We start from the raw sequence: 14416 nt of genomic DNA, 5'->3' as shown, positions 1-14416 counted from the left end.
ATGAGCATGCTGGCATTTATCGTAAACCATGTTTAATGTGCTGTTCTTGTAGCAAGGTCTGGTTGACACCTTAAAATTTAACCAGCTAAGAATAAATGTGAATACATTTGTATAGGTGAGTAGAGCAGAGAATCCCCTGGTACTAGCAAGGCATTAAGGGGGTGAAAGTATCACCAAGAAAGCAGAATTTTTCAGTCAGTTATAATTTAGTATGAAAACTGGACTTTGACTGCCATGAAGCAAATTTCCTACCAGTTGGATGCCTCTGGATCAAAAGGGTGTAAGGCAGTGTGGGAATACCTTAATTTTTGTCCTTCAAAAACGGACATCTTCAAAGATGCCCTGATCATTTCTTTAACATTTTTAGAAATGTTTTTTGAACCAAAGCATTTTAAAAAATAACAGACAAACCATTTCTGGTTGAATTTAAACCAAGCCAATTTAGATTATGAATGCTTCAGGTATCTTTATATTTTTGTGCCAAGATAGTTTATAGTAGCAATTTCAGTGGTGAACAGTGCTAAGTTATTGAAATGATCTCAGTAAAAATGGCATTCCATTGAAAGTGAAGTTTTTCCTTTTCTTATGCTTTTGTGAATTGATTCAGCTTAAAAATATAGATTTTTAAAGAAACATTTGTCAGACAAATGGCAATAATTCTGTCACTAGGTAAGATTCTTCATATAAACTACCACTGAGACCATCTGGCGGAACTGTAATACAGGAGCTGCTAATTAAAGTTGAAAGCCATTGGGCTTTCATTGCATGCATGTGGGCTGGATGGATGAGGCATGGTCCATACTTGATTGATTGTGGGACCTCAGGGCCAATGGTACACATATGAGCAACAGACAGATACCAGTGGAGAAAAGGTCCTCTGCCCTGGTGTTTTTAGCTCTTTCTCCTCTTGTCATTTTTCAACATACATATAAACCAGCTGTCACTAGATCATTAACTGCCCCTGAAAATGAAAATTCTACTATTTGTCAATCAGTCATGTACTTTTATTATTGATAAGTCCTTTGGTGATTATGAATGTGTGAGTAGTATAACAAGCTCCTAACTTGTGCTCAGGAGATCTGGTTACTGTGTGACTGTAGGCAAGTTACGTGGCCTCTCAGAATCAATTTTTTTGAATCTATATAATGGGGTTAATAGAGCCTTCATGGCAGGGTTTTTTTTGTGAGGATTAAGTGATGAATATGCATAAAGCCTCAATAAATTTTCATTAACATGTTTTTCTATTGGAATTTCACATTTGTCCACATGATCGTCTAAAAGTCGTCAATCAAGCATCACATACTAAACTATGAAATCTCTAAGACGAGAAAATTACTAGCTGCATGGTTTTCACAGAAGCAGTCCTGTTTAATGGCTGTCATCTCATGTCCCTTGCCTTTTTGTCTTAGGAGATTTGCATTGTGCTGAATTCTACACTAGGAGCCTAGGTTTTTGTTTCTGTGGCTCAAATGATAGTCATGAGTATGTTTCTTAGGCAGGTGTGAATTTAGAGTGAAGATTTAGTTATCTTATGATTTTATCATGTGTTCAGAGGGTATTTTTATGTCTTTGGTTTTGAATACATAGAATGCATTTCAATAAACAAAACTTTACTAAGTGAGATATACACTTAGTTGGAAAAATGTAATTTAGATAGAAAAAATAAACATCCATCATTTTTAGATCTCTCTTTTTTGGTGGGAGGTGTGGGAAAGGGAAGATTTAGCTTTTAGACTCTGTATGATATTTAACAGAAATAATATATGGGTAATAATTTTATATATACAATATATTTTAGTACTGATAAAAAATATGCTAATATTTTACCATGGCTATAGGTCATTCTTTCTTTTGTGCCTTAACATGTGACTATATAAATCTATCAAACCTCTGAAGCAGCCATTCAGTGGAAGATTTAGACTTACATCTCTCTTAATACTGAGTTTTGTTAATAAAATCTTACTGCTTTTCCCAATCCTTAGATTCTTGACAGACAGAAACTTCTCTTTAGTACTGAAAACCACAGAGATGGACCCATGATCATGCTCTTTCCTTTCCCAGCTGAAAAACCTTGGGTCCTGTCAATGTCTTCTGATCATCCTTTCCCTTACATGGGCAATGAAGGTCCAGCAATTGCATCTTCTCTCCAATTTTTGGGGAACTGACTAAATTTTTTTTTCCTTAGCCTCTCTTCCAGAATCTTTCAGAATAGTTATTTTTATTCTCATGATGGACAGAAGTTTTGAGAACTACCTGTTGGGCTTTTTTTCAGACATGCCTCACTAGGCTTGTGTGAAGCGAAGAGTGACATGCCTTCATCTTAAAAATAAAAGATGTGGGGAAGGGAGGAGGCAGTAAGAGAGTGTTTTTGGCTGAATAACCTCACTGTCAGCCTCCTTTTCCTTGTGATGGTAGGAAGGGAGCTATCCATTTCTCAGATCACTTCAAGGGAAAGGTGTGTTCTTCATTTGCCTTTTTATAAAGAGGGAAGTGTCTTATTCTTGAAATGGGGTTAGAAATTTGATAAAATCCGTGCGATATTTGTTGGCTCCAATATACCATGTAGCATGTTATATATAGGTGACAAAAACATAAACAATATAGAATGTATAGTGAAACAGAAAAAAAAAAACACAGATGGGTGATGAAATGAATTGAGAATGTGGCTAAAAAGCCTTTCAGTAAAGACTGTACCATCATAGAGGTGGGCCACACATGTACTGTAAGAACTCCTTAGTAACCAGGTCCTAGTCTACAATGTCCATGACGTAAACAAACAAACAAACAAAAACCAAAAATGGAAAAAAAGCATTGCTCATGTGAAACATAAATATTATTAGTTCCAAAGTCAATGGAACTTTTTCTAGTGTTCCCAAACAATGAATATTGTGCACATATTTATTAAGCATATATAATGTACCAGACTTTGCATTCTATGCTTGAGAATGGGACATAGCTCAAATGTTCAAAGAATGTATAGTTCCCCAGCTGGTAGCCTTGGATTCACAAATATATTTTGAACTTTTGAATTTTTTGAACATTAGTGATAAACAGGTGAGTTGAGAAAGTAAATTGAGACTTCATTTCTTCCCACTCCTTTAGAGACTTCATGCTCTTTACTGTCAACTTTTTAAAAAAGTGGATCCTACAACATTTACCTTAGACTTGTTTAGTTTGAACTTCTAGTATCTGCTTGATTTTGGCAAGTGGACCATTCCAAGAATTTAGTAGTGAAAAGGAAAACAGAATTCACACTGCTATGCATGACTGTTTCTTTCAGTATTGAGACAAAGGTCCCACTACAGAGAGATTTTCCTTTCCTGTATTTGCCCACAGATCTCATATCTATTATGGCACTTCTGCTTGATTTGGAGTAGAGAAGAAACTTGAAAGACCTAGGAAATTGACTAAGGAGATACAATCTTCTCGGCGCTTTGGGATTAGACAATATCCAGAGAGCTTAAACCATGGAATCCCTAGGATTCTGATGTATCCAATTAGTCCTAAAGTGAGGCTGATATCTAATCTCACCTTGAATCTTCACCACGCCCCTCTCTCTTGGCAATTGAAAAGCACTAGGTTCCTTCCCCCTGCTTTTCTTCTTGATGCTCAGTATCAGCTTCTTTCTGGCACATTCTTTCTTTTACTTATACACAAAGGTGCCCTCTTCAGCTGTCCCAGATTCAACTTTGGTAAGGAGTGACTAAACTTTGTCAGTCACAAAGTGTTTCTGAATCTATGGTCTACAGGCAGTTTCAGCAAATGTCTAAGAAATATCTCAAATTTAAGATGCTAATTATGGGATGTCAAATGCCAAATTTCAGGGCATATTCCCCTCCTCCACGCCCCCACTTTTTTTTTTTAACCCCTTTCAGGGTAAGCTTCTATCTGTTTAATATCCACTCTACATAAACTGGTGCTGAATATACAGTCCTAATCTTACGTATGGATCACAGATAATTCTATTCCTTGCTCATTGTTTCTTACTTGATCCTAAGTGCCTCTTGGAATAGGATGGAATGGTGTAGATTCTCACCTGTTCACCAAAATATCTATCAGCAGGATAAATAATTCATAGAATTTGGATTTTTCAGAACTCTTGTCTTTATTCTCTCAAGGGGATGCTCTAATGTTTTACTCTTTTAAGAGCAAGCATGATGAAATAAAAAGACTTAGATTTTAATTCAGACATAATTAGTTAGTGAATGTGTAACTCTGGGAAAATTATTTTATTATTCTGAGCTCACCTTCATTATGTGTGGGGAAAAGCCCCACACACACCTGGAGTTAGCAGTGTGTTGTGAGAGTATAGTAGGAGAAACTGAATTTGGATTTTTCTACATCATCAGAACAGATATATAGTATTATGCCATATACCAAAAAATGGGTATAGTTTCCTTTTTTTTTGCACCAAACTACATTTTTAATCTAACCTCAAATCATAGGGGCATGTTTTGGGAATTCCTGGTGAGTAAAAGAGGTTTTAAACTCCTGAAGGAGATGGACATTGAGGTATTCACAAGCAACAACCATAGTGAATTAATACTCAGCTGCTGTTTTTTATGATGCTGGTGACAGCCTTGTAGCCAAGGGAGGCAGGGACCCTTGAGCCCTCTTGTAGCTCCCAGAGCCCATTAGTCAGCCAGTGGCTCCAGGAGAGCATGACAGTTTATCAGCTTAAGCAGCTTCGGTCATAATGTTGACAAGAGGTTGGGCACTGGGTTTAAAGGCTAAAGAAAAACTATGTGAAAGAGGGTAAAAATGTAAAAATAAAATGCTTTCTACCAAGATGCAGACAGATTGACTAATATCCTTTCACCTCCTATTGTCTTAGGACAGTTATTATCAGTAGCGCCTGATGTATCTCAGTACAACCATGCCCATTTCTTGGTAACTGTGAGGGAGACCATTATTTTTGGTGAGCTTGGGAAGGATAACAGGAAGGGGAGTTGACATTGAAAATTGTTTATGTTTTTGCCAGAATTATCTTGAATATTCCTCATTTTGCATGAAGATGGTTTAATGACCTTTCGACATGGAGATAATTGTGTATTTTCAGTGTGTATATTTCAGATTAAAAGCAGAGGCTAGCTTTCTAGAAAGTAAAGAATCACTGGGCCAGGAAAGTGAGCCAAATGTTTGGTGCCTTTTTTCCCTGGGAGCATTTGCTGATTGTGGAAGTGGGGTGAGAGCCCAGGAGGCTAACTGGCGTTTTTGACAGCCTTGCAGAGCTATGAGCAGGAATTATGATTGTGGGCCTATCAAGCTGGGGTCTTGATAATTCCCCTATTCACTTTGGGTTGGGATTCTGAAGGGCTGCATCCTGGGAGAATAGTCAGCCTGAAATACATAGGTCCTCATAGGGACTTCAGTTCAGATTTGAATATCACAATTTGTGAAGTCAGAATGAGGTGGTCCTGAATGGCTTGTACCTGGCAGAAGTAAGTGGAAATAATTTTTGGAAAAGATGACATTGTAACATTATCCTAGTATTGAAGTTATTTTTTATAAAAATTTTGCAAATATAATATCAGAAACCTAATAAAACATAGCCAGATATTATAAGACAACATGAAAGCAAACAAGAGAAAACAAAAACAGAACAGGTATATATGGGCTTCAAATAGTGAAGATATCAAAATAGACTTTATAATGACTATAATTTTACTTTTTATGTTGAAAGATTTAAAAGACAATAATTAAAATATTGCAGAGAACTAGAAATGATAAAACAAGACTCAGCTGGATATTCTAGAATTGAAAACACAGTAAGAGAAATTAAGGACTCAATGGATGGGTTTAACAGTTGATCTGCAGAGCAGAGGAAAGAATTGCTGAATTAGAAGATAGGTATGTATCCAGAAAGAAGCAAAGAGAGACAAAAGGAGGGAGAAAAACAAAAGGGAGCATAAGACATGTAGGGGATACAATGAGAAAACCTCGTATGTGGCCAACTGGAGTCCCAGAGGTGAAGAGGCAGAGAATGACTACAGACAATGTTGATGAGATAATGACAGAATTTTCTAAAATTGACAAAGAATATTAAGGAGCAGGGAAAGAAGTCCTGGAAATGCTAATGCTAAGTAGGCTAAATAAAAATAATTGCATGTATTGGCACATAATAGTTAAACTGTAGAAAAACCAATAAAATAATCTTTAAAATAGGCCAAGATTACCTTCAAAGAAGCAGCAATTAGACTGAGGGCTGATTTCTGAATAGTAACAATGCTCACCAGAAGACAATGGAAAAAAAATAGACAACTTAGAATTTTATACTCAGTGAATGTGTCCTTCCAGAAGAAAAATAAAATGAAAAATGCTTTCAGACAAATGAAAAATGAGAACATTTTTTAGGGATGTCATTGCACTAAAATGAATACTAGTAAAGATGATCCTAGGTAGAAGAACAGAGATAAAGGAATACGAATAATAAAAATGGAAAAATGTGGATCCATGTAAATTAACATTGGCTATATACAACAACAGTAGTAATGTCTACATGAGCTTCAAGTATACATAACATAAAAATGATAATATATAAGTTGGGAAAAGAATAAAAAAGTGGAGTTAAAATGTTTCAATGTCTTTGATTAGTCAAGATTGCAAGTTGTGAAGTTTTATTTTAGGTTTAGGTGCCGGTTTGTTACATAGGTAAATTGCATGTCACAGGGGTGTGGTGTACAGTTTATTTCACCACCCAGGTAATAAGCATAGTACCCTATGTAGTTTTAAATTCTCACCCTCCTTCCTCCCTCCACACTCAAGCAGGCTTTGGTGTGTGCTTTTTCATTCATTATGTCCATGTGTACTCAATGTTTAGCTACCACTTATAAGTGAGAATATGTGGTATTTGGTTTTCTGTTCCTGTGTTAGTTTACTTAGCATGATGACCTCCAGCTCCATCCATGGTTGTTGCAAAGGACATGATCTCATTCTTTTTCATGGCTGCGTAGTATTATTCCATGGTGTATATGTACCACATTTTCTTTATCCTGTCCACTGCTGATGGGCATTTAGGTTGATTCCATATCTTTGCTATTGTGAGAACTGCTGCCATGAACATACATGTACATGTGTCTTTGTGGCAGAACAATTTGTATTGTTCAGGGTATATACCCAATACTGGGATTGCCGGGATGAATGATAGTTCTGCTTTGTGTTCTCTGAACACAATGGCTGAACCAGTTTACATTCCCACCAAAAGTGGATAGGCGTTCCTTTTTCTTTGCAACCTCACCAGTATCTGTTATTTTTTGACTTTAAAAAGAATAGTAACAGAATAGATAACTTCTGATAAAACAGAGGAAGAAATGAGATTCTAAAAATAATTCAATGAGGAAAAGTGTGATCTCTTCAAAAATGGACTGGAGCACATGGGTGTCCATATGAAAAAACAAACAAACAAAAAAGAAACTTGATCCATATATAAAAATTAATTCCAGTCAGATTTTACTGTATACATGAAAGGGAAAACAATAATACACCTAGAATGTCATTTAGGAGAATGACTTTATGATATTAGGGTGGGCATAAGACTTAAACAGAACAGCAAAAGCACTGAACAGAAAGAAAAAGATTGACAAAATCTGGTTACACTGAAATTAGAAGTTTCTTCCATTGAAAGACGTTCAGAGAGTGAAAAGGCCACATAATGCGAGAAGATATTTACAACACATATAACCAACAGAGGTTCATATTTAAATGATTCCTATATTGAATGTAAAGAAGAAACAATTCCACAGAAAAATGGGCAAACAACTTGCATGGACACAGCCCAAAATGGATACCCAAATGGCCAATAAATAAATGAAAAGGCACTTGATAACATTAGCCATCAGAATCATGAGGAAATATCACCACATTAGCTAAATTAAAATTACAGATATTACCAAATGTTGGCAAAGATTTGGAGCAGTAAGAACTCTCATACCCATAGGGTTGGTGAGAATGTATATTTGCATATACATTTTGGAAAACTACTTGGCATTATCTACTTAACTTTAAGATATGGATACTCTGTGATTTAAATATTCCATTCCCAGGTTTATACCTGATGGAAGTGTGTGTGCTTGTGCACCAGAGACATATATGAGAATATTCATGGTAGAATTACTTGTAGTAGTCCCAAACTATAGACAATTCAAAATGTCCATCAGCAGTAGAATGAATAAATAAACAGACATACTCATACAATGGAATATGATACAGTAATGAAAATGAATGAACTGTAACCAAATGGAATAAATCTAACAAACATAACACTATGTGAAGAAAACCAGACAGAAAGGAAAGTATTCTATGTGATTCCATTTATATAATGCTTAAAAATGAGGCAAAACTATTAACAAAATATATATGTTTAAGGATATATCCTTAGGTGATAAAAGTACAAAGAAAAGTAAGAAAGTAATTGCCATAAACAGTCAGGATAATTGTCTTTGGTGGAGGCAGAGCCTGTAGTTATTGAGAGGGGGCATGTAGGGTGTTTTTGGGGTACAGAAAATGTTGTATTTCTTTACCCTTAAGATGGTTACACGGTGGTTACGAATCTGTTTGTCATACTTGAGCTGTACTTTTTCATTTCATGCACAGTTCTGTATGTTATAATTTACTTTAAAAAACAAGATAGTGGGGCCAATAAAACAAATGATGACCTAGTATTATGCTGAGAGCAAATAAGGTACCAGTCCTGAATACATATCTGGGACATTTATTGGTAGCTTCCCTCTCCGTTTATAGCCTAAATAATGCATTCACAGGGCTGTAGTGATAAATTGTCAAAATGAGGAAATGAAAATATGTCCCACTTTTTGATGCCTATTCAGGTTTAAGAGTTTTATAGGCATTTGTCATTACTGGTCAGCTTTGATTTTAAAATGTGACTTAAGGGAAGATCTTGAAAGACAAGCACTTTGTGAGAGAGCTAGGCTTTACATACTGCAGCACAGCGCTGGGACTGGTATTATTTGTGGCTACTACAAATGAAAGAAAATCAGAGCCAGCATTTTCAAACAACATTCTCTGAAATATTTATTATGTTGAGTCCTCAGAGATATTTGCAAGAATTCCTTTAAGTTATTGTAACAAAAGTTCAAGGTGGGTTTGTCAGAAACAAATCCTATTCACTCTCTATGTGCTAGTATTGAACCTTGAATCTACTGCATTTTTTTCAATAAGTTATTTCATTTAAGTGCTGACAATTTAATGAAAAGAAAAGCTTTTACAAGAAAGATTAGAGGTCAGAAGGGTTTATCCTGGTAATAAGAGCCAAGAGTGGCATCGAGTTGTCTTGGCATATGGGATTATTCTGCATATCGAATTGTTACCACAAATCCAAAACTCAATATATTTAACTTAAAATTGTAATGGCAAGTTGGTTCTGCTGACACCTTCCTGGTCATCCCAGACCTTATCAATGTAAATTTTATGTAAAGCTTTAATAAAATACACATTCGTTGAATATCTACCATGTGGACTTGAATATCTTAGTGGACTGGAAAATTCAGCCTCTATGAATATAACATATGTGAAGAACACACACACACACACACACACACACACACACACACACACACACACACACACAGTGACCATGGGTTGAAAGTAGCATGCTCTGCTTAACATTGTACATGCTCAGGACTCATCTTCATAAGGACCTTGCAAGGTGGCCATTTGTTACTTTTTAGAGAAAAGGAAGCTGAGGATCAGAAAGGTTAAGTTATATCCCTGAGGTCACAGAACTAAATGACATTGACCATGGACAAACAGAATACACCTTTACTTGATGGTTCCCAGGTACAGGACAAACCCACGGTTTTGTCTTGTACATCTCTAAGCTGCATACTTGCTTTGAAAGACTCAGTCTATTTGTGTAAAGATATATTAATATTTACCCTTTCAAATGGAAGTGAAAGCTAAATCTGCACTACCACAAATGTAGGAATGATTTGTCCACAACTTGCACAGAAAATAAATATTTTCTAGGCAAGAGTCACATAGCAAGTTCTCTGAATGGAAGAGACAGGCTCTGCTTCCTGGAAGTATTTTCCTTTGAAATGCTGGCAAAGGGGAACTTCAGAGGCAGAGAGCCTGGTGTGAAGCTCTGCGGGGTAACTGAAATGCAGTACGCCAAGTTCCTACCTTCTGATTGATTTTTATTGTCTCTTCTGTGTGGTAGAGGAGGAGCTTTTCCCCGGAAGAAGTCAGGTTAACGTACACCTGGAGGCAGGGGTACTGAGAAAGTTTCCAGCAGTCTGGACCACAGCTGAAGGAGCAATTAAATGTTTCCGTGATGGACGCATTCAGCAAGGTGCATTGAGACTCTTCGGTCCACACGCTACAGAGAAAGGGGTGAGAGTAAACACAGGCCCAAGAGCTAATAGTGAGAAAGGTATAGTCTGAGGGAATTATTTCTCATCTCCTGAAGCTGAAAAATCTTTTCTAAATCTCTAATATGATCTATCTGTGTAAAGTTTAGGCCTTCGAGTAGAACAGCTTTAAGCAAACTACCGTGTAACATAGACAAACTTGGACACGTGAGAACGTTTTCAATGACTTCCACTGGATATGGTATTCTCCAGTGCTTGACTTAAGTTCTTTTTTCCCTTATGGAACTCACTGGTAACATGAGGCATACTTTAAAATCATCACGTGTCCTCACCCTGTATTTCTACATTGTAGGCAGCTTCTTGACATGCTCCAGCCCCTACCTCTGTATGTTTTACTTTGTACTTTCTGCATCCCAGCTCCCTCCCCAGCCCAGTTTGTGGGCACAGAAGGTGTGAGGGAGAAGGAGGGGAGAGATGGCAAAGGAGTGGAGGGTCGTGTGGTCCAGCTTGACAGAGATGGAAGGACAGTGACAGAATGCCTTAAGGTCTTTCTAATAAGGGAAAAAAGATAACTCAACCCTTTCATTATGTCATGAGCAATCACTTACTGCACATTCCTTTCACCCTAATTGGTAATTTACATACATTACCTTCTTTTGTTCTCTCAACAGCTGTGCAAGTTGGGTAGTAATTTCTTTTTAAAAGTGAGTGAACTGAGAAATCCCATGACATATGCAAGGACATATAGGCAGTAAGTGATGGAAATTATGATCCAATCTTGTAATTCTCTAAGGCCCAGGCTCATTCTGTTGTGTTTTGCTGTCTCCCCACAAACACAATGGAAAAGAAACCCTTTTACGCAGACTAATGGATGAATAAGGGTGCCCTGTTACCTCTCACCTGGAAGGATTCCAGCTGCCCATTGGTCAACTGGTCATTTAAAAATACCTTTAATTTTATGATCAAGATTAACATTTGTAATTAGGAATTAACACACCAGCAATTGATGGTTTGGTTTTGGGTATAAGCTGATCACCATAGCAATGGGAAAACATGTTTTCTTTGCAGATTAATACCCTTTCCTTTTGTTGGACAGGCATCCACAGCTTCCTGCCCCTTTGCATGTGTGAAGTTTTATTCCAGAAGCAGGATACTAGACCTGATCCCCTCCCTTGGTGTGGCAAACTGTATTTTCCTGGAACATGGGTGGTCACATTTTGCTTATATACTGAGGAAAAAGTCTCTGATGGTTCTAACCAGATGTGAAGAGCTGAAAGCATTTTGGAATCAACGACCACTTGGGGCCTGAGGCATCAGCACTTTCATAGAAAATGAGCACAGCTGAAGGCCATCAGAGAAACAGAGCAGAGCAGCCACAAATGTGAAAGATGATGCCTTAATTTCAGCAAATTACTGTATTTCAGCTAGATTTTGCTTCTAAAATGAAAGTATTAATTTAGATGGAGAAACAAATGCCACAAAATGGTTTCATTTTCTTTTGGATTGAAACCTCAATTTTTCATTTGAAAAGGTCTTGTTTCTTTAAGCTGAACTGCTGTGAGACTTCCCCCCATTCGATACATCAGGGCTGGGCTCGCCTATGTTTAGAGTGTCCAATTTATGGACAACAGTTAGCTAGAGATGCTGGTGGGATTTACTACATGGCTTACTGAGGACAGGAGTACACTTGCTATCCCACAATTTATTTGCCTCCCTATCCATTCAATACACCTACAGCAAATATTGAAATGAAAAGATTCAAAATCTGTTATTTTTAAAAGTTGATGCATAGCAGTGTTTCTCAGCCTAGAAGGCCCATTAGAACAACCTGGGGAGCTTTAACAGATACTGGTGACTGGGTCCCTCTCCGGACCAATTAAATCTGACCTTCTGGGTTGATGATGATGGGGGCTGGGTATTAGCATTTTTAAGAGTTTCTGGGGAAGTTGGAATATACAGTTGAGAACCACTCACGTGGAAGGTGATGGAGGGGTTGGTTGGGGTGGAAAAGGGAGGAGGGTGGGGAACGGACAGAAGTGTGAAGTGGCAGGAACAGTGACTTTGGAATAAGCGAGATGTGGGCTTGAATCTTAGCTCTGCCACAAGCAAGAGCTGTATGACACTGGGGAAATCATATCTCTCTTGAGCCTCAGTTTTGCCGTTTTTATAATGAGTATATTTATACTTACCTTATAGAGTAATTGTGATAATTAAAGAAGTAGAAGTCTTTGACACCTGGTATCCAGATTATATGTAGAGCTATATGTATCATTATTATTAGATAACATTATTGAAAAGTATTATTTACCAGGAACTTCTCAAAGTTCTTATCAGGAAAGAAGGTGAGGAAGGTGACCTTAGGGTTGCCTAAGTGATGGGGGAGGATGGAGGAGGAGACAAACAGCAGGGTTCCACCCACCCAGTGGTATTACCTCTGCATGTATGAGCGCAGGAGTGTGATTCCCAGCAGAAAATACATCATGATGGAGCACACCATCATAGCCAGTCCCAGGAGAATAGCTCGGTCCTCTCCTGCCTTCAGTGCTGTGACTGTTTTCCTTTTGTCCAGGAGGTCATGGTCCCTGATTTTCTGGTAAATATTTCTGAGGTTAAAAACAATATGGTCTTACATTAAGTTTAGTTAATCAGCATGCCCCTAGAGAGCAGGTCAGTTTCTGCCCATGCCTTCCTAGGGCCCTCCAAACCTGCTTCAGTGCAGCTGGACCTCAGTGTGTGTCCACTACCTCCCACACAAGCACACACATGCACACATGCATGCACACACACTCACAAGCACATGCACGCCTGTATGTGTACCAGTCCTGAGCAGAAATAAGCCCTCCTTCTTTACTCTGGGGCCAATGTCTTAACTGCAAATTAATTTTCCTTCTATCTAATTCTAAAGAAAGAAACCAATCCCCTCAACCCTCAAAATAATGCTTTCGGTTTGTTGACTTTACTATTTAACCCAAATCTGATCATTATTGATTTTTAAATAATTTTGGAATACCTAATGGAGCATTGATTCAAATAAATGGCAACATATACTAGGAATATATCAAATTAATCTTTCATTTCTCTTCAGTAGTGATAGGTAGAAGTTATTTTGGTTAACATTTTTCTCAAGCTGAGAGCTGCTTAGGGCTTTGTTGGCTTGAGATTGATAAGCAGTGTGAAGATGTAGAGTGGTGATCCAGCTATTCTTATATGTGAAAACTTTCGATTGAGTTAGAAAAGTGTCATTCAAATCGAGGCCAGGCCCTATAACTTTGGACAATTTTATTAGTATTTTTGTTTTTTATTTTAGAGCAGCAATGTAGGGTAAGAAAGAACAAGAAATTGAAATCAACTCTCTCCTGAGTTCAGACTGATATCACTGCTTGTTAGCTGTGTGATCAATAACAAGTGCCTTAGTCTTTCTGATCCCCAGTCGCCTGCAAAGTGAAAATAATGTTTAAATGCATTTTAATGGCTAAGTGACATGATACAAGCAAATTATTTAAGAGAATGACTGACATGAGATTTGGCCGGGCGTGGTGGCTCATGCCTGTAATCCCAGCACTTTGGGAGGCCGAGGCTGGCGGATCACAAGATCAGACGATTGAGATCATCCTGGCTAACATGGTGAAACCCCGTCTCTACTAAAAAAAAATACAAAAAATTAGCCGGGCATGGTGGCGGGCACCTGTAGTCCCAGCTACTCGGGAGGCTGAGGCAAGAGAATGGCGTGAACCTGGGAGGTGGAGCTTGCTGTGAGCCAAGATCATGCCACTGCACTCCAGCCTGGGTGAAAGAGCGAGTCTCCATCTCCAAAAAAAAAGACAATGAGTGACAAGAGATTAGTAATAAATGCTCCCATTCAAAAATGGGGTGGGGAGCTACAGCTCAATGACACGGACATCAGAACATCCTAAAATTGCTACTATTCTCCAGAGAATTTTTAATGGACAAAATGGCAAGAAAATGAGTAGTGTATAAAGCTTGGAGATGGAGGATTGGATTTGAAACCAGGTCTGGAGGAGAAGGTAGAAAAGAAATGCGGAAGTGCTGGATGCTTGGGGAGATGATGAGAAGCTTGAGTAGGAAGG

At 37.8% G+C, this 14416-nt stretch overlaps 1 protein-coding gene and 1 long non-coding RNA gene across 7 annotated transcripts in view; one reads left to right on the top strand and one right to left on the bottom strand.

Annotated features, from left to right (window-relative positions):
* Positions 1 to 14416, bottom strand: part of KCNMB2 (potassium calcium-activated channel subfamily M regulatory beta subunit 2) — a 306818-nt gene that overhangs the window by 6037 nt on the left and 286365 nt on the right. For all 3 annotated transcript variants that reach the window (XM_055381799.2, XM_063704399.1, XM_004038033.5), the window contains 2 exons: positions 12761 to 12931; positions 10141 to 10336 (listed from right to left, as the gene is read on the bottom strand). In XM_055381799.2, coding sequence (XP_055237774.1) covers positions 10141 to 10336; positions 12761 to 12931 — 367 coding nt within the window. The remainder of the gene's footprint in view (positions 1 to 10140; positions 10337 to 12760; positions 12932 to 14416) is intronic.
* Positions 1 to 14416, top strand: part of LOC129532439 (uncharacterized) — a 257939-nt gene that overhangs the window by 170325 nt on the left and 73198 nt on the right. The window lies entirely within an intron of this gene.

The sequence above is a fragment of the Gorilla gorilla genome, chromosome 2 (assembly GCF_029281585.2).
Source record: "Gorilla gorilla gorilla isolate KB3781 chromosome 2, NHGRI_mGorGor1-v2.1_pri, whole genome shotgun sequence".
Taxonomy (NCBI): Eukaryota; Metazoa; Chordata; class Mammalia; order Primates; family Hominidae; genus Gorilla; species Gorilla gorilla.
Note: the sequence above shows the minus strand (reverse complement) of the source record. Positions and strands in the feature narration are given on the sequence as shown.